The following is a 21,363-nucleotide window of genomic DNA, read 5'->3' on the forward strand; positions in this document are numbered from 1 at the left end:
GAGCCACGCTGTGTGTGTCTGTGTGATGTGATTGTGTGTGCATGTGTTCATGTGTGTGTTCATATAAGAACGTACTGTGTGTGTGCTTGCGTGTCCATGGCTGTGCTGTGACTATGTGTGCATCCATGTGTGGGCCTGTGCTCGTGTGTCCGTGTTGTGCTGTGACTCTTAGTATTTGTGTGTGTGCACATGTGTGGGTGTATGCATGTATGGTGTGTTCTCAGGTGTCCATGCTGTACTGCAGCTCTGAGTGTGTGCATGTGTTTGTGTATTGGGGGAGAGTTGCCCGTGTTTCTGTGCTGTGACTGTGTATGTCTGTATGTGTGTCTGTGCTGTGACCGTGTGTCTGAGTGTGTGTCTGTGACTGTGTGTGACTGTGTGTCTGTGACTGTGTGTGTGTCTTTGACTGTGTGTGTCTGTGACTGTGTATGTCTGTGACTGTGTGTGACTGTGTTTGTGACTTGTGAGTGTGTGACTGTGACTGTGTGTGTACGCCTGTGTGTGTCTGTGCACGCGAGTGCAGACCTGTCCCTGGCGCCTCTCTGGGGGTAGGTGTGGGGTCACCGCTGCCCCGACTGTTCAGAGGCTGCGGTGAGAGCAGGGGGAGCCCAGAGAGGGCCCTGCTGGCCGCTGTGCAGACGGTCCAGGAGCAGCGGGGGTGGCCCGCGAGCAGAGCCCACCCTGATTCGCAGGGAGGCCCTCGCCCTATGTGCCCGCCGCATGGGTCTCGGGCACGGCCAGGGCCGGGACGCGGACACACAGCCGTGGTCGCCGCCCTGCGCTCTTGCGGGAATCCACAGCCATTGGAGAGAATACTCCGGAACCTCCTGCGGTGTTTGTCTCCCTCGGGCGGCCCGGAGCGCGGGGCCCTGGGGGCCGCTCCACTGCCCGGGTGGGCCTCGGGGCGAGGGGCAAGCAGCCACGGCCGCTCTCCCGCCACCCGGTCCTGGCCAGGCCACACGCTGCCCCGGGCACTCGGCCGCAGAGCTGACCGCCTGCTGCCGCGTGGCACGAGGCGGAGGGACAGGCTCAGGCCAGCAGTGCCGCAGCGGGCACTGGGAGGACGGGCAGAGAGCAGCGTCCACAGCCCAGGGTTGCGGCCAGCTCCGCCGCACGGGTCTCGCCTTTGGGGCCTCTGGGGCCGGGAGGGACGCAGCCAGCCCAGGTCCCCGTCTCCCTCTGGCTGCCCCAGGAGGGGACCAGGTTGGGGCCTGAGCAGGGGGAACAGGAGGCCCCCAGGGGCCCCGTCTGCTGCAGGGCTGTGCCAAGGCCTGACCTGCGCCTGCACAGTGGCCTGGCTCTGCAGCCGCGCCTCTGCCTCAGTTTCTCTTCCTCCCAGGCTGTTCCTCTCCAGGCAACCTTGCCTGCCTGTCCCCCGTGTCCTCAGAGCTGGGGCCGGGGGCCAGCCCCCACACCTGGGCCCGTGCTCCCCTCCCGCCCCCGGCCCTTCCCCATGTCCACCCCAGCGCACCTCCCCAGCCCGTCCCCTCCGGGCTGACCCCGTGCTGACGACCAGAGTCGCTCTCCCTGGGAAGCCGAGGGGTGGGGCGAGGTCTCGGGCCGTGGGACGCGCGGTCACGCGCCTGCGCCCGCAGGTTACCGGGTCTGCTGGGAGGTCTACGGCCAGAACCAGTCCCGCCTCTCCCGCACGCTCAGCAACACCACGCGCGAGTTCAAGGTCCAGGGCCTGGCATCCCTCACCACCTACGTCATCGAGGTGGCTGCCCTGACGGCCGCCGGGGCCGGCCTGCCCGTCTCGTCCACCATCTCCTCCGGAGTGCCCCCAGGTCAGTGCACGCCTCACCCCTTCTCCACCTCACCTGGCCCAGGGGACCCGACTCGGAGGGGGTCGGGGCAAAGCTCGGGCTGGGGGCAGCGGCCCCTCCTTTATCCCACAGAGCAGGGGCCCGCCCGCCCCCGGAGACCCTGTGCCCCAGGCCCCGCCTTGGGGAGTGAGCTGGCCACGGCTCAGAGAAGGGGCACCTGCGGGCAGTGGGGCCCATCCCCACAGCCTCCGCTCAGGAGGGCCCAGCCTCTGTCCCTGAGTACAGGTCGGAACGTACAGATCACAGGCACACCAGAACATACCACATACATGCTACACACATCACACAGACCACACGCCACACACACCACATACCTACATCACACATACTGCACACATCTTCACACACCACACACCATACACATTACACATATCACACATGTCACACATCACACATGCTACACATGCCACACACCACACACCTCACATCACACATGTCACGTCACACACAAGCCATATGCCACACACCACACATATCACGCACGCACCATGATACTATGCACACCACACCCAGCACACGTGTCCATATGCCACAGTACTACACATATCCCTCACATATACATATTACACACACCACACATACGTCCCCCCACACGCAAAGCCCCACCCCAAGTACACGCCGGGTCTGTTGTCTTGGAAACCAGCTGGAAGCTGCTGCCCAGGCCCTGCCCTGTCCTGCTGACATTGACTGTTTGTGAGGCAGCCCCCAGCCCTGCCACCCCTCCCCTCCCCCAGCCCCGCCACCACCACCTCTCCCTCCCCCAGCCCCACCGCCCCCTCCCCTCCCCCAGCCCCGCCACGCCTCCCCTCCCCCAGCCCCGCCACCTCTCCCCTCCCCCAGCCCTGCCACGCCTCCCCTCCCCCAGCCCCACCACCTCTCCCCTCCCCCAGCCCCACCACCTCTCCCCTCCCCCAGCCCCGCCACCCCTCCCCTCCCCCAGCCCTGCCACGCCTCCCCTCCCCCAGCCCCGCCACCTCTCCCCTCCCCCAGCCCCACCACCTCTCCCCTCCCCCAGCCCCGCCACCCCTCCCCTCCCCCAGCCCCGCCACCCCTCCCCTCCCCCAGCCCCACCACCTCTCCTCTCCCCCAGCCCCACCACCCCTCCCCTCCCCCAGCCCTGCCACGCCTCCCCTCCCCCGTGCCCCCTGCCCTCTCCCCTCACATGCCAGCCCCTGGAGCCCGACTCCCAGCCTCGGGGTCAGAGTCTCAGCCCGTCTCTCTCCTTCCAGAACTGCCGGGGGCCCCGTCTGACCTGGTCATCTCCAACATCAGCCCCCGCTCGGTCACGCTGCAGTTCCGGCCGGGCTACGACGGGAAGACGGCCATCTCCCGCTGGGTGGTGGAGGGCCAGGTGAGCCGGGGCACGGGGCTGAGCGGGCCACAGCCCTGGGCTCCGGGACGCGCCAGGATTCAGAGCCGGGCCAGCCAGGGCGAGCAGCGGTTCAAGGTCCAGCAGGGTTTGGCGCAGGCACGGCTGGCGGAGCTGACAGGGGAGCCCCTCGGTCAGGACATGGACACGGGGCGGGCGCCGCAGAGAGTGGCCGGTGCCGGGGGAGCCGCTCTGCCCCAGGGCTCGTCCCCCAGCCCTCTGCCCTCGGCCTGGCCCAGGGTGCAGGAGGGGTGCGGCCTGGGGGCAGGCGTGGGGATCTCGCCAGCCTGGTGCCCGGCCGGCCGTGTGGGCCTCCCTGGGCTGTGGCGGGCCCCCTTCAGCCTCTGACCCCACCCCGTATGGTCGGCATCCCCGCGCCACAGGCTGGCAGGGGGCTTCTGCGTGCACCTGCGGGGGCAGGGGGACACGGGCCCAGCAGGACCCCTCCTTGTCTGAAGACACAAGTCCCAGGGCAGGGGTGCTGTCACCTCCCCTCCAGTCAGGCACATCTGACGCCCCGGTTGTGGGCACAGCTTCCCTCCCCGCCGCAGTGGCGTGCTCCTCACGCGTGCTCACAGGTCAACCCCAGCAGCCGCCCTCCCTGCAGCCCGTGGCCCCACACGTGTCTGGGCCACGTGCAGGCTCTGTGGCGGCGGCGGTGTCGGAAGCCACCCGTGGGGGACTGAGCTGCGTGGGCCCCCGCCTCCACCCCTCCCTCGTCTTCAGAGCCAGGCAGGCCGGCCCGAGACACGGGGCGCGTCCGTCCCTCCGAGGGCTCCTGCTGGACGGGGACCCTCGGATCATTCCGAGAAATCTCCCTATTTCAAGGTTCTTAACCTTAGCGGCTCTGCAAAGCCCCTTGCGCCATGTAAGGTCACAGACTGTGAATCCCGGGATTAAGGAGGGGCCGAGGGGCGCTGTGCCCGGCTGGCGCCTTGGCCTGCTCCTGCGGCCCTGCGGCTGGGCCTTCGGGTAGGTTCACAGCAGATGTATATGCAGTGTCCGGGCAGCGCCAGCTCCCCCTCCACGGCCTGTCCTGGCTCCCGTCAGCGGTGTCTGACACGGGCCTTGGCATCTGAGTCTTAAGGGGAAAGGTCCCTCCCGGGCCGTGGAGGGACGCCCAGACACGTGGCTCGCTGTGGACCTCTCACTGGGCCAGGTGTGTGTGTGTGTGCGGCTAGAAGCCCCTTCTCCCACTCAGGCTGAGGGCCCACTTTTCCTCCCCCCAGTCTGTCATATCAAAGTGCCACACGCCACTGGGGGTGGGAGGAGGCCAGAACTTTTTCTTCTGTTCTGTTGGCCTGGTTCTCATGTAATAATTTAGTTAAGGGGGCTGGAGCAATAGCACAGCGGGTAGGCCGTTTGCCTTGCACACGGCTGACCCAGGTTCAATTCCCAGCATCCCATTTGGTCCCCCGAGCACCGCCAGGGGTAACTCCTGAGTGCAGAGCCAGGAGTAACCCCTGTGCATCGCCATGTGTGACCGAAAAAGCAAAATCATTGTCACTTTATCACTGTCATCCTGTTGCTCATCGATTTGCTGCTCGAGTGGGCACCAGTAACGTCTCCATTGTGAGACTTGTTACTGTTTTTTGGCATATCAAATACACCATGGGGAGCTTGCCAGACTCTTCCATGTGGGCGAGATACTCTCGGTAGCTTGCCAGGCTCTCCAAGAGGGATAGAGGAATTGAACCCGGGTCGGCCTCGTGCAAGGCAAAAGCCCTACCCACTGTGCTGTCACTCCAGCCCCGGGCACCAGTAATAATAATAATTTAATTAGGGACTTTGAACATGCATTTCGCTACTTGGGGAGGTTCATGCCCCCACCAATGAACATGCACAACACATGCATGTGTGCACTAACACAAACACACTCGCAGACACGTGTGCAGTAGAATAAGCATGCACTCACAGACACAAACACGTGCACACGAATGCACACACAAACATGTGAGCACTTACATATACACATATGTACACACATATGCACTAACACACACAGACACGCACACACACTAGCACACCTGAACGGGTCCCTCGGTCACAGAGCACACGAATGCACACGTGCCCCTGGGCACGAGGCCCTGGGCGGAGAGGCGCCGGCTGGTACTGAGGCCTCGATGCTCGGCCCGACCTTCCCCTGATGTCCAGGCCGCCCTGGCTCCGCTGCCCCTCCCACCCCCCGTGCCTGCTGCCAGGCTGGCCAGGGTCTGGGACACTCCTGCCGGCCAGTGTGGACTCTCGGCGGGCGTCAGCGGGCTCGGGGCTCCTCTCCCCGTAGTGATGCTGGCGCCCCACTCAGCCTGACACTCACGGCCGTGTGGCCGGCCCTGTGCTCCCAGCACCTCTGGCATGTCCCCTGCACCCCCAGAGCCACCAGCCGCGGCAAGAGCCCGGGCCGAGAGCAGAGACCGCAGAGAAGTCCCAGGGCCTGTGTGGGCCAGCGGCTGGGGATGGGGGGGCTGAGGGCTGCACTGGGAACCTTCGGGCGGGCAGAGCCGGAGGGCGTGGGGGGGAGTGCAGGGACCAACCTGAGTTCCATGAGGCAGCACACGTGCCGGCGGCAGCTACTCCTGGGGCCGGTGCTCCTCTGGGGGTGCTGGGATGGAACCCAGGCCTAGCACGCTCCGTCTCCTGCTCCCACCGGGCAAGACTCAGAGCCCGAGTGTGTGGCAGAGTACCACTATGGCTGTACGAGTGTGAGTGTGAGTCTGAGCGTATGTGAGTGAGAGCATTACTGTGAGTGCATGTGTGTAGTATTGTGGGCGTGTGTATGGACGAGTGAGAATATGAGTGTGTGTGTGTGTGTGTGAGTATCGCTGTGGGTGTGCGAGTGTGTGGATGAGTGTGCGAGAGTATGACTGATTCTGAGTGAGTGTGTGAGTGCTGCTGTGGGGTGTGTGTGTGAGTGTGCGCGAGTATGGCTGAGCATGAGTCTGAGTGTGTGTGAGTGTGAGTGTTACTGTGGGTGTGAGTGTGTGAGTACTGCTGTGGGTGTGCGAGGTGTGGGGACAGGGAAGCCTGTCCAGCCCCGTGCGTGGCCCCTGCAGGTGGGCACCGTGGGCGAGGAGGAGGAGTGGGTCAGCCTCTACGAGGAAGAGAACGAGCCAGACGCGCAGACGCTGGAGGTCCCCGACCTCACGCCTTACACCCACTACAGGTGAGGCGGCGTGGTGCTCGGCCCAGGGTGCTCGCAGGGGTGCAGGACCTGTGGGGCCGGCCGGCTGCCTGCTGGCGGGTCCGCACCCAGGGACTGGAGGTCACCGGCGTCCACGGCCCTCCCCCAGGTTCCGCCTGCAGCAGGTGAACGTGGTAGGGCCCAGCCCCTTCAGCCCGGCGTCCCGGGTCATCCAGACGCTGCAGGCGCCCCCCGACGTGGCGCCCACCAGGGTCTCCGTGCGGACGGCCAGCGAGACCAGCCTGCGGCTGCGCTGGGTGGTGAGTGTGGTGCGTGGGGACGGGACCCGTGTCTGGCACCCCTGCCCTTTGCCTCCACGCCGAGCCTCCCCAGCGGGCAGGGCAGGGCGGGCAGGTGCCCCCAAAGGTCGCTCCCCCGAGGCAGGAGCCAGGAGCCCGCCGAGCGCGGGGCACACACGTGTCTGCGGGAGCCCCCGGCCCCTCCCGCCAGCTCTCAGCTGCGCGGCCCGGCCGGCCCACCCACGCCCCTGGGCCCTGTCGCTGCAGCCGCTGCCCGACTCGCAATACCACGGCCACCCCGAGTCCGTGGGCTACAGGATCCGGTGCTGGCGTGTGGGGCTGCCTGCCGCGGCGCTTGCGCACGTGCTGGGGGGCCGCCTGCAGCGCGAGTTCGCCGTGGAGGGGCTGGAGGAGTGGACGGAGTACGAGCTGCAGGTGCAGGCCTTCAACGCCGTGGGCGCCGGGCCCTGGAGCGACTCCGTGCGCGGCCGCACGCGCGAGTCAGGTGAGGCCCACGCGGGCCCGGGACCCCGCCCCATGCTGGGGCGTCCCTGCGGGAGGGTGCAGCCCAACCTCCCAGCCTGCCGCCCCACCGGCCCCAGGCAGACACGGCCAGCAGCCCTGGCCTCTGACTGCCTTCCAGAAGGTTCTGTGCCTGGGCCAGGCCTTTGCCACCCTGGGCCCAGTTCCAGCAGGGGGTGGGAGGGACCCGCCTCGCCTCTGGGCTTCTGGGAAGGTGGGGACACTGCCGACCCAGCGGGCACTCACTCTCTCCCGTGACCTGGGCACCGTCGGGTGGGCTCAACCTGCCTCACACACGGCCGGCGGCGTCTGAGTAGAAAGAGAGCACTGCCCTGCTCTCCCGCTCTGGGGACACCCCGGCTGCAGGCCAGACTGGGGGGTTGAGGGAGGGGGCAGGGCAGTGGCCAGGCACCGTGGCTGTCGCAGCACTGGGCAGGGAGGCCGGGCGAGGTGGCCAGAAGAAGCCGGGCGGGAGGCTGTCTCGCCGGGAGGTAAGCGGGACCCCCAGTGAGGATGCTCCAGGGCATCTGCACCTTCCAGCCACCTCACTCCCCTCCCCGTCTCCACGGCAAAGCAGGGGGCGGGGCTATGCTGGGATTTCTCACGCTAGTGGGCCAGGTGGGGGGAGGGAGACCACCCACTCCAAGTTGGAATTCAGGCAGGAATAGACTCAGGCTATTCCTCCCCACTCAGGCTCTTCCCCTGACTCAGGCACCTCCCCTGATTCAGGTTCCTCCCCTCTCAGGCTCCTCCCCTGACTCAGGCTCCTCCCCTGACTCAGGTTCCTCTCCTCTCAGGCTCCTCCCCTCTCAGGCTCCTCCTCTGACTCAGACTCCTCCCCTGACTCAGGCTCCTCCCCTTGACTCAGACCCCTCCTCTCTCAGGCTCCTCCCCTGGCTGGAAAGCTCCTCCCCCTCCGTGGGACCCAGCTGGTCCCCAGCCCCCAGCCCAGCCCGCTCAGTAGAGCAGTGTGGGTTACACAGGTGCCTGCAGCCCCCAGCGGTGCCCCAGCCTGTTTCTGGCAGGCGGGCCTCATACCCAGGGCAGGGCTGTGCGGAGGCTGGGCCCAGGGCCCCTGCTCCAGCCCCTCTCTGCGCTGTGACAGCCCTTGGCCCCTGACAGCGACTGGCCCTGTTGCTCCCACAGTGCCCTCAGCTGCCCCGGAGAATGTGTCCGCCGAGGCCGTGAGCTCCACCCAGATTCTGCTGACCTGGGCCTCGGTGCCCGAGCAGGACCAGAACGGGCTCATCCTGGGCTACAAGGTGTGTGCACGGGCCTGAGCCTTCCAGCCCAGGGACACTGTCAGCCTGGGGGACACGGGTCAGCCTGGGGGACACAGGTCAGCCTGGGGGACACGGGTCAGCCTGGGGGACATGGGTCAGCCTGGGGGACACGGGTCAGCCTGGGGGACACTGTCATCCTGGGGGACATGGGTCAGTCTGGGGGACACGGGTTAGCCTGGGGGACACAGGTCAGCCTGGGGGACACGGGTCAGTCTGGGGATATACAGGTCAGTCTGGGGAGACACGGGTCAGCCTGGGAGACACGGGTCAGCCTGGGGGACACGGGTCAGTCTGGGGCACACGGGTCAGCCCAGCAGAGTGGGCACCTGGGACCCTGATCCCCCGCTGAGCGCCTCTGGCAGGAAGTCCAGAGCCCCTGGTCTGTGGGGGCGTCTGCCTGCCCCCCCAGGCTTGCCGGGTCCTGCCCCTCCCAGGAGTGGGGTCCCGGCACCCCCCGCTCCGTGTCGCCTCAGGTCCTGTTCCGGGCCAAGGACCCGGGTGCGGAGCGCCAGAGCCTGGTGCTGCGCGGGAACCACACGCGCTCGGCGCTGCTGGCCGGGCTGCGCAAGTTCGTGCTGTACGAGCTGCAGGCGCTGGCCTTCACCCGCATCGGGGACGGCGTGCCCAGCTCGCCCCCGCTCCTGGAGCGCACCCAGGACGACGGTGGGTGCCCGCCCTCCCCACCCGCTGCCCTCAGCCGGGCTGTGCCCGCCCAGTCACGCATGTCCACCCGAGCCCGCCTGGTCACACGTGTCCACCCCCAGCCCGCCCGGGTCACGCGTGTCCACCCCAGCCCACCTGGGTCACGCGTGTCCACCCCAGTCCACCCGGTCATGCGTGTCCACCCCCAGCCCGCCGGGTCATGCGTGTCCACCCCAGTCCACCCGGTCATGCATGTTCACCCCCATCCCGCCCGGGTCACGCGTGTCCACCCCAGCCTGCCCGGGTCACGCGTGTCCACCCCAGCCTGCCCGGGTCACGCGTGTCCACCCCAGCCCACCTGGGTCACGCGTGTCCACCCCAGTCCACCCGGTCATGCATGTCCACCCCCAGCCCGCCCGGGTCATGCGTGTCCACCCCAGTCCACCCGGTCATGCATGTCCACCCCCATCCCGCCCGGGTCACGCGTGTCCACCCCAACCCGCCCGGTCACGCGTGTCCACCCCCAGCCCCAGGGCCCCCCGTGCGGCTGGTGTTCCCCGAGGTCCGGCTCACCTCCGTACGGATCGTCTGGCAGCCTCCTGAGGAGCCCAACGGGGTGATCCTGGGTAAGGAGCGGGGACAGCGGCTGCTGGGCACGGGGGCGCGGTAGGGCGCTGGGCTCCCTGACGGCCGGCCGCCCCCAGGGTACCAGATTGCCTACCGCCTGGCCAGCGGCAGCCCCCACACCTTCACCACGGCCGAGGTGGGCGCCACGGTGCGGCAGTTCACGGCCCGGGAGCTGGCGCCCGAGTCGGCCTACGTGTTCAGGCTGTCGGCCAAGACGCGCCAGGGCTGGGGCCAGCCTCGGGAGGCCACGGTCATCACCACCGAGAAGAGAGGTGAGGCCCCAGGGGGCCAGGGGAGGGAGAGTCGCGTCCACGTGGGACGTCCATGAGCAGAGACTGTCCACAAGTGGCCACTGCCAGGCCAGCGACGGCCTGTCACTGCCCCCTGGGGCCCAGAGCCCCCGCCCCACACCCCACTCCCTGGCCCTGCTGTGGCCCAGACTTCCAGCTCGCACCGTTTGGGCGACTTCCCTGGGCTCAGCCCCCAACAGGCCACAGGACAGAGGGCACCGCCCCCCTCCCTGGGGTTTCCCCCCTGCAGGGTCCATCCGAGCTCCCTCCCACCCCCCAGCCTGAGCAAGCACAGGCGAAATGGCGACCACTGACAGGGCCAGGAGGGCTCCAGGGGCCCCCAACACCCGCTCCCGGCCTGCATCTCACACCCAGCCGGCACCCCACACCCGGCCTGCACCCCACACCCGGCCTGCACCCCTACTTGGTTCCCGAAGTTCCCCAGGTGCCCATCCCAAATCCCCAAGATCTAGGCAGGAGGCCACAAGGGCTGCCCCGGCCAGGTTAAGAAGGGATTGACAGGGAGGTCGGGGGAGAGAGGGAGAGGGGGCACATGGAGGAGAAGGGGCGCAGGGGAGAGAGGGAGAGGGGGCACAGAGAGAAGGGGCGCAGGAGAGAGAGGGAGAGGAGGCACAGGGAGGAGAAGAGGCACAGGGGAGAGAGGGAGAAGTGGCACAAAGAGAAGGGGTGCAGGGGAGAGAGGGAGAGGGGACACAGGGAGGAGAGAAGGTGCAGGGGAGAGAGGGAGAGGGGGCACAGAGAGAAGGGGCGCAGGAGAGAGAGGGAGAGGAGGCACAGGGAGGAGAAGAGGTGCAGGGGAGAGAGGGAAAAGGGGCACAGAGAGAAGGGGCACGGGAGAGAGGGAGAGGAGGCACAGAGAGAAGGGGTGCAGGAGAGAGGGAGAGGAGGCACAGAGAGAAGGGGTGCAGGAGAGAGAGGGAGAGGAGACACAGGGAGAAGAGGCACAGGGGAGAGAGGGAGAAGGGGCACAGAGAAGGGGCACAGGGGAGAGAGGGAGAGGAGGCACAGGGATGAGAAAGGGCGCAGGGGAGAGAGGGAGAGGGGCAAAGGGAGAAGGGGCGCAGGGGAGAGAGGGAGAGGGGGCACAGGGAGAAGGGGCACAGGGGAGAGAGGGAGAGAGGGCACAGGGAGAAGGGGCACAGGGGAGAGAGGGGCCACAGGGATAAGGGGCACAGGGGAGAGAGGGAGGGGGCACAGGGAGAAGGGGCGCAGGGGAGAGAGGGAGAGGGGTAACAGGGATAAGGGGCACAGGGGAGAGAAGGAGAGGGGGCACAGGGAGAAGTGGCACAGGGGAGAGATGGAGAGGGGCCACAGGGAGGAGAAGGAGCGTAGGGGAGAGAGGGAGAGGGGCACAGGGAGAAGGGGCGCAGGGGAGAGAGGGAGAGGGCAGGTCTCCTGCACCCCTCACCCCCACCGGTTGCAGAGCGGCCGGCGCCGCCCCGGGAGCTCCTGGTCCCGCAGGCCGAGGTGACGGCGCGCAGCCTGCGCTTGCAATGGCTGCCGGGCGGCCACGGCTCCTCGCCCATCCGCTACTTCAGCCTGCAGCTGCGCGAGCTGCCGGCCGGGGCCTGGGCCACCTACTCGGCGTCCATCAGCCACGAGGCCACGGCCTGCATGGTGGAAAGGTACGAACACGGGACCCAGGGCGGGAGGGGGCTTCTCAGGTGGGAAACGGGGTGCCCCTAGCGTGGGGAGCCCCACCGGCGGGCACCTGGGCGTCCCCTTCTGGAAGGGATGGCTGTTCTCTGCCCCCGCCACCATCCCTCTGCCCGCCAGCGCCCCCAGGAACCCTCCTCCCCCACCCGGGTGAGGCAGCCTTAGCCCAGCACCCGGTCTTGTCACGTCCTTGTCAGCCCAGGGTGCCGTGTATGGGGCCACAGAAGACCCCCGGTACCTCAAGAGGTGCAGGGGGCCAGACACCTCTTGCCTTGCACCTCTCCCGCTCAACTGTGGGGCGCCGGGTGGTCCCCTGCAGCACGTGCCTCAGTTTACCTGCAGGTAGTCCGCCTGCCCACTGTCCCCCAATCAGCTGAAGGGCTCAGCTGTGTCCTAGACGCCCCAGTGGCCGCCTTGCCCGACCTCAGCTGGGGTGCGGAGGTCAGAGATGGTGCAGACTGGAGGGACAGGACAGTCACCGGGGCTTCTGGTCTGAGCACGAGGAGGGTGAAAGTCTGGCCTTCGGCAGAGCTGGAGGGGGCAGAGACAGGCGCTGAAGCCACACCACAGGGAGGGGGCCAAGGGGAACGGGGCAAGCATCTGAGGGTGGTCTTGCGTGCTGGGTGGAGATTGGAGGACTGTCCACCCAGAGCAGGTTAGCCCAAGTCTTGGCTTGGTTGTGATTCGGAGCTTGGATGCCTGAGGCCTAGTGGGTGCAGAGGGAATAGGTGGGTGAAGCTTTGGTGAGCGAAGGGATGAATCTGGATGGAGTGATGGGTACATTTATAAGTGGATGGTGGATCTACAGATGGGTAGGTTACAGATGATGGGAGGGCAGGAAGATGAGTGAATAGAGTGAAAGATGGGGGAACTCTGGGTAGATGGATGAATGCATATATGAGTGGATGAGTAGATGCATCTCCATAGGATGGTGTAAGGAGAGATGGAGGATGAGTGGGCGAATCTACACATGGAGAGACAGAAAACGGACAGATGGGGGGCTAGGAGGAAAGTTGGCTAGATGAAAGGATAAGGATGGACAGAAGGATGGGCAGATGGATGTGTTGATGGGTGGATGGATGGATGGTGGGTGGATGGATGAATGGGTGGGTTAGTGGGTGGGTGGATGGATGAATGGATGAGTGGGTGGGTGGATGGGTGGGTGAATTGATGGGTGGGTGGATGGATGAATGAATGAATGGGTGGGTGGATAGATGGATGGGTGGGTGGATGGATGGATGGATGGATGGATGGATGGATGGATGGATGGATGGATGGATGGATGGATAGGTAGGTGGATGGATGGATGGATGGGTTGGGTGGATGGATGGATGAATGAATGGGTAGATGGATGGGTGGATGGATGGATGGATGGATGGATGGATGGATGGATGGATGGATGGATGGGTGGATGGATGGGTAAGTGAATGGATGGATGGATGGGTGGGTGGATGGATGGACGAACAGATGGATGAACAGATGGATGGATGGATGGATGGATGGATGGATGAACAGATGGATGAATGGATGGATGGATGGATGGATGGATGGATGGATGGATGGATGGATGGATGGATGGGTAGGTGGATGGATGGATGGATGGATGGATGGATGGATGGATGGATGGATGGATGGATGGATGGATGGATGAACAGATGGATGAATGGATGGATGGATGGATGGATGGGTAGGTGGATGGATGGATGGATGGATGAACAGATGGATGAATGGATGGATGGATGGATGGATAGGTGGATGGATGGATGGATGGATGGATGGATGGATGGATGGATGGATGGATGGATGGACGAACGGATGGATGAACGGATGGATGGATGGATGGTAGGTGGATGGATGGATGGATGGATGGATGGATGGACGAACAGATGGATGAACAGATGGATGGATGGATGGATGGATGGATGGATGGATGGATAGGTGAATGGATGGATGGATGGTAGGTGGATGGATGGACGAACGAATGGATGAACGGATGGATGGATGGATGGATGGATGGATGGATGGATAGGTGGATGGATGGATGGATGGATGGACGGATGGATGGGTGTTGGGTGGGTGAGTAGATGACAGCTGTAGGATGAGTGGAGAACTGAGTAAGAGGGAGGGCTGAAAGGTGGAAGTAGGCTGAGCAGTGCCTCCAGGGACAGTCGTGCCCCTGCGCCTGGACCAGAGGGCACATTCTCCATGCTTGGTGACTTGTGCTGCAAGTACTTCAGGCCAGAGCAAGCCCCTCCCAGCTAGTGTCTGGAGTCCCCAGGCACCGGGCAGCTCTTCCTCATTCCACAGTGCTCCAGGAACTGGGAACGACACCCATGACCTGCACAGCCAGGGGTGCCTCAGCAGCGTGTGAGGTGACAGACCAGCCTAGTGGGCAGGGGCGACACTGGCGAGTGGCCAGTGCAGACCCCTCAGAGTGGCACCCAGTGGAGAAAGGAAGTACAAGGGGTAGGGGCACTCACCGGAGGCTCCAGGGTGGCACCTGAGAGTCCTCCGGATCCTCTGAAGGGAACCTGGAAACCCCAGAGCTGACCAGGAAGCCCGCGGCCTTGCCCTCTTTCTGGGCGAGACCTGGGGCCTGGTGGCACCTGAGAGCTGCTGCCCAGACCATCTGGAGTGTTGGCTCCCGTCCCCGGTACAGCTCCTCCTTCCGGAACCTTCTCATCGATGCTGGGCCTCATAGGCCCTCATCTGGCCTCTGCTATATTTCAGGCTGCGACCCTTCACCTCATACAAGCTGCGCCTGAAAGCCACCAACGACATCGGGGACAGTGACTACAGTGCAGAGACAGAAGCAGTGACGACACTGCAGGACGGTGAGCGGCAGGAACCACGTCACGAAGAGAGTCGTGCACTGGGTAGACAGGCACTCTGTGGAAGGGGCGCGCCATGGGCAGGGAGCGCAGTAGGGTGCTCCGTGGGTAGGGTGCTCCGTAGACAGGGTGCTCCATAGACAGAGTGCTCCATGAACAGAGTGCTCCATGGACAGGGTGCTCTGTGGACAGAGTGCTCCATGGACAGAGTGCTCCATGGACAGGGTGCTCCATAGACAGGGTGCTCCGTGGACAGAGTGCTCCATGGACAGAGTGCTCCATGGACAGGGTGCTCCATAGACAGGGTGCTCCATGGACAGGGTGCTCCATGGACAGGGTGCTCCACAGACAGGGTGCTCCATGGATAGGGTACTCCATAGACAGGGTGCTCCATGAACAGAGTGCTCCATAGACAGGGTGCTCCATGGACAGAGTGCTCCATAAACAGGGTGCTCCACAGACAGAGTGCTCCATGGACAGGGTGCTCCGTGGGTGTGAATGCAAGCAGGCAGTGGGTGGCTGGGGCGGGCTGGACACTGGGCCCCACTGACCACAGAGGCAGTGGCCATGCCGCCACTGCATAGTGTATTTGCACAGGCACAGATGGAGGTGGGGGGTGACTTCCACACCCAGGTGCAAGGAGGTCCCCGGAAACACCTGGAGCCCCCCGCACTGCTGCTAGAGACAAGCCCTGGGGTGGTGGGAGCCAGCAGTACCCCCCCAGGTGAGGGGGGCTGAGGGGAGCCGGATTCCATCAGCACCAGGCATCGGAGCGGGCGTGGGGACTGGGGGCTCTGACGGGCTTCCAGACCCCCGCCCCCATTAGCACCTGAACTTGAGTAACAGAACGTCATTCAAGATGAAGCCCAGAGTCCGGCAGACGCCAAGGGCTGAAGCTTGGGGGTTCTGGTCCTGGTCCTGACCCAGGAGGGGCTGCAGGCTGGGAGAGACGTCAGCCCCTGCCCTGCCTGGGTCAGCTGGGTCAGAGCCAGGCTCGCCTGTCCTGCTGTATACGGGGTGGTGGTGGCCAGTCCCTGCTGTGTCCTGGATGCCCCAGAGAAGGTGGTCCTGCAATGGAGACTATCTGATGTGCCTCCTGTCCCTCCTTCAGTGCCCGGAGAGCCCCCCGGGTTCGTGTCAGTGACACCGCATACTACATCCTCGGTGCTGGTCCAGTGGCAGGTAAGTTCAGGCTCTCTCCTTCCGTGGCGGGCGAGTGTGGGCTCACCGGTCCTGTGGCGAGGTCCCCGAAGTAGGCCTGGCCTGTGGGGATAGCAGGAGAACCAGGGACACAGCCAGGCAGACGCAGCTGCGAGCAGGGACAGGCCAGGAGCGTCAGGGCAGGGCAGGGAGTGAGGGTGTTGGGGCCTCCGGGCAGGCCACGGCTGGGCTCTGCGGACACCCCAAGCTGGTGCCTATCCCCTGGGGAGCCCAAAGCCTTAGCGTTAGGGTCCTTTCCTCAAGAAACCATTGTCTTGGCGCCACCTGTCCCTCTGCTGCTTCTGTCCTCCAGCTGATGCCCAGCTGATGTCATTGATGCCCGGCGTGTGCAGGAGGGAGGGCCCACCCCTCCCTCGGCCCTGGGGTGGGAGCATCTGTGGGGTTCCCCGATAAGGGAGCAGCCACGCCGGAACCAGTCACATGTGCACGAAGAGACGGGCCGCCCACCCATGGGGCCAGAGCCAGCTGCTGGCACTCGGCTCTGCTGCCCAGCCTGGACCCACGTTGTTCCGTTCCAGTCTCAGCTTCCAGGACCCTCTGGACGGGGCTGGGCAAAGCCTAGGGCATGGCTTGGTGGCCGGACGTGGGGTCACAGAACGGCCCAGGGTGCCAGCACGTGGGAGGGCCAGAGGGCAGCCAGGGGCCTGGTGCTGTCTTCTTCCGGCACCTCTGTTCTGCAGTGGGCAGGCGGGACCCTGGGGGGGCGAGGGTGAGCCCAGGGCAGTGGGCCGGCCCTGCCCAGCTGCTGGGGACCAAGAAGGTACGTCGCTCTGTCTCAGGAGGGAGGTTGACCCCTGGGGCAGACGCCAGTCGCCCTTCCAGAAGCACCAAGGCAGAGGAGGCTGTGAGGCCGGGGGAGGCCCACCACAGCCCTGACCCCTGGGGGCCGGAGGGCAGGACCATCCGAGAGGGAGGGTCCCGTATTCTCCCACAACTGAGCAGGGGCGGCACCCCACCGGGCGCGCGGGGCTGGCCCGGAAACCAGTGCTCCAGGCAGCGTGGGTGCAGCCGAGAGTGGCCTGACCACCTCGCGACCAGCCCCCTGCCCCCGAGGCTGCTGTGCCCCCCGCTGCCCGCGCAGAGCCCCTCAGAGCAGGCAACGGCCAGACCAGCCACTGTAGAGATCACCCGCCAGGCCATGCCCCCAGCCCGGCCCCGCTGACCCCGCTGGCCCTGTGTCCCTCCAGCCCCCGCGGGACGAGAGCCTGAACGGGCTCCTACAGGGTTACCGCATATACTACCGCGAGCTGGAGCCCGAGGCGGCCGCGCCTGAGCACGGGACACTGCACACGCCGTCGGCACTGCGGGCCGAGCTCTCGGGTAGGTGGCACTGCAGGCCCGAGGGGTGGGGCACGGGGAGTGGAGAGACGGCGCCTCGGGGACCCCAGGCCCCCTGGAAGCTGCCGCCCCCCACTCCAGCCACTCACTGCCTGCTCTGTCCCCTGACCAGCCCAGAGCAGCTTCCGGACTGTGAACAGCAGCTCAGCACTGACCACCTACGAGCTGACGCGTGAGTTTCCTGCCCGGACAGCCTGGTCCCTGCAACGCCCCAACGGCCCTTCCCAGTGCCCAAACCTCAGGATTCAGGAACGGAAACTTCTAGAAGTGGGCGGGTGGGGGGTGGGCTCAAAGCAAGCTGGGAGAGACGAGGCAGGGCCTCCTCCCCCTGAACACCTGCCCTCCCTCTGCTCTATCGTGGTCCAGGGCGCCGAGTTTAGAATGTGCTCTTGTCCCACGTGGTCCGTCTGGCCGTGACAAGGGTCCCACGTGGGCCCATGTTGAGGGTCGCATCCAGAGCAGGTCCGCTCCGACAGCCTCCCCAGCACACTCCCAGGAGGTCCCCCCACCCCCCGCCATATATATCCCTGGTGTCCCCGGGCACCACCCCCGGGCTCCTCAAGGGTCTCCACGCCGCCCGCCTGTTCCCGCAGATCTGAAGAAATACCGGCGCTATGAGGTGCTCCTGACGGCCTACAACATCGTGGGCGAGAGCCCAGCCAGCGCGCCCGTCGAGGTCTTCGTGGGCGAGGCGGGTGAGGACCCTCGACATTGGGGGGGGGCACTTCCCCCCGCCCGGGGCCGAGCAGACCTGCTGTTCGCATCTGCGACCGCCACGCTGGGGGAGCAGCATACGGCCTCGCCCACCGGGCCTGGCCCCGAGTCAGAACAGGCCCTGCCCGGCGACCCCGAGCCCTGCCCGATCACGCGCATGTCGGGACAGTGGCTCCGATGTGTGCCCGTCCTGTGCCGTCACCCTCTGGCACCACAGGCGCCCCAGCGGGCACGGGGTGCCAGTCCCGACCTGAGGGTCTGAGGGGGACCCGAGTCGGGGCCTGAGCGGGGAGCCCGGGGCCCTCTGCCCCAGGTGTGGGGCTGCGCAGACACAGGAGAGGGTTCGTCCAGAGCCGCGTGGGGCCCCGCATGCCCCCCACAATGGCCGTGCTCGATTCTGCTTTCACGTTTTAATTGTGCGACAGTAATTTTGCGATAGAGTTGCTGGTGGCAAGCATGCAAAAGACATTAACTTTATTTATGTTTTGGATTATTAATGTGGCTGTTAAAATTCCTCCAGTTAGTTTTGATTGAATTGTTTTTTTGTGTGATTCTGTTGTTTAATGGAGCGGTAAATAAGAATTTCTGATAATGAGCGTGAGCATCTGTCCCCGCAACCTGGCGCGGGTTATTAACATTTCCATTAGCGGCCGGGTGGGCGGCCGCGGGACGGGAGCGCACAGTTAGAGCAAAATAAATAGTCGGTGTCAAGCTGAGTGGGTGTTAATTACTATTTTATTCTACTTGGGCCGTGGGGGGGACACCGGAAGGTCATCCTCGCCCCGTGGCCAGGCCCCCCACAAGGCCCTGCGAGTTTGGGGAGCGTCCAGGAGGGAGACGCACTTGGCCAGAGAGTCGAGAGTGCTCAGAGTATGGAACCAGGTGGTGTGGTGTGGAGGAATGTTCTAGAACAGGCGTGTGGTGCTGGATGAGTCCCAGCTCCGGCCCCTGGCCGTGATGTCCTCCTTGCCACCTCCTTTCACACCCTCTCCAGTGCGAGGGATGTCTGGGAACGGGGCTCGGGACCAGGCCTTGAGTGGCCCCAGGGAGGGTCCCATGTCCCGTGGGTGTGGCCAGGACTCAGCATCTCCCCTCGGCAGGCTCGGAGAGTGTCCCCGTGTTGACACGGCTCTGCGTGGCCTGTCACAGCCCTGTGCTGCTCTCTCCCCAGCCCCTGCCATGGCCCCCCAGAACGTGGAGGTGCAGCCGTTGACGGCCAGCCAGTTGGAGGTGACCTGGGGCCCCCCGCCCCCCGAGAGCCAGAACGGGATCATCCAGGGCTACAAGGCACGCCACGGCGACACACCCTCCGGCCCGCAGCGTCCCCGAGCCTTGTGCACGGGGAGAGGGGGGGCTCCGCGGGCCCCTCTCCCTGCCCGTCTCGTGGGGAGCCGGATCCCAGGAACCCACCTTGAGAACCACGGGGCCCCTGTGCCCGGCCGCTCCTCCAGGACCTCACTTCCCTTGCCCCGCCCACGTGGCACATTCATCACTGGCGCATCCGTCCATGACGCGCATTTAGAGTTGATTTCTGAGACCTCGGTGATGCATATGGAGCCTGCGCCCGCAGGGCCATTCCAGTGACGGACGAGGGGCTGCGGGCGGGCACTGATCATGGCCACCCCAGGGCCCGACTTCCTCCCCGGTGGTGCGGTCGACCTTGAGTGTTATCTCAAAGATGGGCCTGTGAGGGTGCAGGGAAGCCCCCGGATCCCTTATCAATGGGCTGTATGCAGCGGGGGCAGCAGCCCGCAGACAGGAGGGGGCCAGGCCCAGCTCTCGGTCCCTCAGGGAGACTGGGGACCCCCGCAGGTTTCCCCCCAACCCTCGGCCCCTTGCCCTTGGCCGCCCAGCCCCCCTGCTCCCGGCCCCCCGCCCCCTGCTCCCGCCCCCCCCCGCCCGCCTCGGCCCCCAGCCTCACACTCCGTGCAGGTTTACCACTGCGAGGCAGGTGGCGGTAATGCCACGGAGAGGATGAAGGTGCTGTTCGTGCCCGAGGCGGCGCTGCGGCTCAAGGACCTGAGCCCGCACACGGAGTACCTGGTCAGCATCGCCGCCTTCAACGCCGCGGGCGACGGGCCACGCAGCCAGCCCCGGGCGGGCCGCACCCACCAGGCAGGTAGGAGCGGGGATGAGAGGGGGGACACCCCATCCCAAGGCTTCACTCAGGGGTTTCAGAGGTGGGACCTCCCAGCTCAGCTGACAGTGCTCGGCCCACGGACAGGGCAACTTTCCCCCCACCCCGTCAGTTCTCACGCAGGTGCGGGGCTGGGTCCCGGGTCTGGTGCTCCCTAAGAGCCAGAAGTCAGGACGCGGGTGAGGCCGGGGCCCGAGGGTGCAGACCCGCGTGGGGCTCCCTGGCGTTTGTGGACTCGGCGAGCGGTGCGCCGTGGATCTGTGGGGCGCAGCCCCGAGACAGGCCCTGGGCCTGGTGGCCTCGCCAGCACAGCCCGGCTCCCCCAAGAAACAGGGCTCCACGCCCTGGCTGCTGCTTCCTCCTGCCTGGGGTCCCCCATGCCCCGGCCCCTCCCCGAGTCTGCACGGCTGGGGGCACCCGCCGGCCCAGGGACTCTCCCATGCAAGCCCTCGTCCTCTCCCAGCTCCAGGGACCCCCAGCTTCCTGGCCTTCTCAGAGATCACCTCCAGCACCCTGAACGTGTCATGGGGGGAGCCGGCCGCAGCCAACGGTGTCCTGAGGGGCTACCGGGTGGTGTACGAGCCTCTGGAGCCCGTGCAAGGTGAGGCGGGTGGGAGGGTGTTGCGCCTCCCCACCAGGTACTGAGACCAGCACCCACAGAGTACTGAGACCAGCATCGCACTTTGCTCAGTCCTTGTGGGATGTGCACAGGCAGGTCCCTGCAGCCTGTGCCCCCCTTGTCTGAAGCTTCAGGAGGCACCACTAGACCCCCCTGTCCTGGTAGGACCCAGACTCCGGGGCATCACCCTAGTAGCCAAGTCACCTGCCCTCTGCTCCAGCGCCAGGCAGGTGTTGGGTGCCGCTGTGGGGGTATGTTGGCACCCAGAGGATGGAGTGGGAGCGTCTGCCCTCTGCCCCTGCGCCCCGGCATCTGGGGACATGGCCTGAAAGGAGAGATGCCCCTCAGACACCGGGCAGGAGGCCAAGGGCAGGGGCGTAGGGCAGCGGGGCCAGGGCAGGGCAGGCCTGCAGAGCCAGAACAGGAGCCCGACTCACACGGAAGCCTGGGGAACCCCAGGTGGAGGTGAGGGCCGTTTGTCTGCCCGTCCAGCCTCCCCAGGGACGGCAAGTGTCAGTGAGGACCCCCGCTCACACCCGGCCTGGAGACACGCCCCGGCTTCACCTGGCCACACTCAACCCCGAGGCTGAGTCCAGGGCTGGTGTGAGGCACCAAGACACTCCCTGGAGCCGCGGCCACAGCAGCAGCAGACGTGGACACGGCGGGTGGGGGCTCCCACGGACCCACACACCAGGGCAAATGGGTCGGGATGGGGGCCCTGCCCCAGCCACTGCAGAGAACCCAGACACACAAACGCTGTCCGGGCCACGACAGAGAGACGGGTGGTCAGTGTGGGGAGCCCCAGTGCCTGAGCAGGGCCAGGCACACATCCACGCACACACACGGA

At 65.7% G+C, this 21,363-nt stretch overlaps 1 protein-coding gene across 2 annotated transcripts in view; it reads left to right on the top strand.

The window, feature by feature from the left end:
- The window catches only part of SDK1 (sidekick cell adhesion molecule 1), a 465,276-nt gene that overhangs the window by 437,382 nt on the left and 6,531 nt on the right, over nt 1–21,363 (top strand). Inside the window, exons 21-38 of one of the 2 annotated variants that reach the window (XM_055136343.1) lie at nt 1,596–1,787; nt 3,056–3,177; nt 6,249–6,358; nt 6,486–6,636; nt 6,883–7,120; nt 8,284–8,399; nt 8,894–9,083; nt 9,590–9,688; nt 9,767–9,961; nt 11,424–11,625; nt 14,387–14,490; nt 15,599–15,669; nt 16,896–17,028; nt 17,159–17,218; nt 17,640–17,741; nt 18,932–19,047; nt 19,693–19,879; nt 20,361–20,498. In XM_055136343.1, the coding sequence (XP_054992318.1) occupies nt 1,596–1,787; nt 3,056–3,177; nt 6,249–6,358; nt 6,486–6,636; nt 6,883–7,120; nt 8,284–8,399; nt 8,894–9,083; nt 9,590–9,688; nt 9,767–9,961; nt 11,424–11,625; nt 14,387–14,490; nt 15,599–15,669; nt 16,896–17,028; nt 17,159–17,218; nt 17,640–17,741; nt 18,932–19,047; nt 19,693–19,879; nt 20,361–20,498 (2,526 nt within the window). The remainder of the gene's footprint in view (nt 1–1,595; nt 1,788–3,055; nt 3,178–6,248; nt 6,359–6,485; nt 6,637–6,882; nt 7,121–8,283; nt 8,400–8,893; nt 9,084–9,589; nt 9,689–9,766; nt 9,962–11,423; nt 11,626–14,386; nt 14,491–15,598; nt 15,670–16,895; nt 17,029–17,158; nt 17,219–17,639; nt 17,742–18,931; nt 19,048–19,692; nt 19,880–20,360; nt 20,499–21,363) is intronic. The other variant, XM_055136344.1, reaches the window with a different exon arrangement.

Source organism: Sorex araneus, chromosome 4, assembly GCF_027595985.1.
Source record: "Sorex araneus isolate mSorAra2 chromosome 4, mSorAra2.pri, whole genome shotgun sequence".
NCBI lineage: Eukaryota > Metazoa > Chordata > Mammalia > Eulipotyphla > Soricidae > Sorex > Sorex araneus.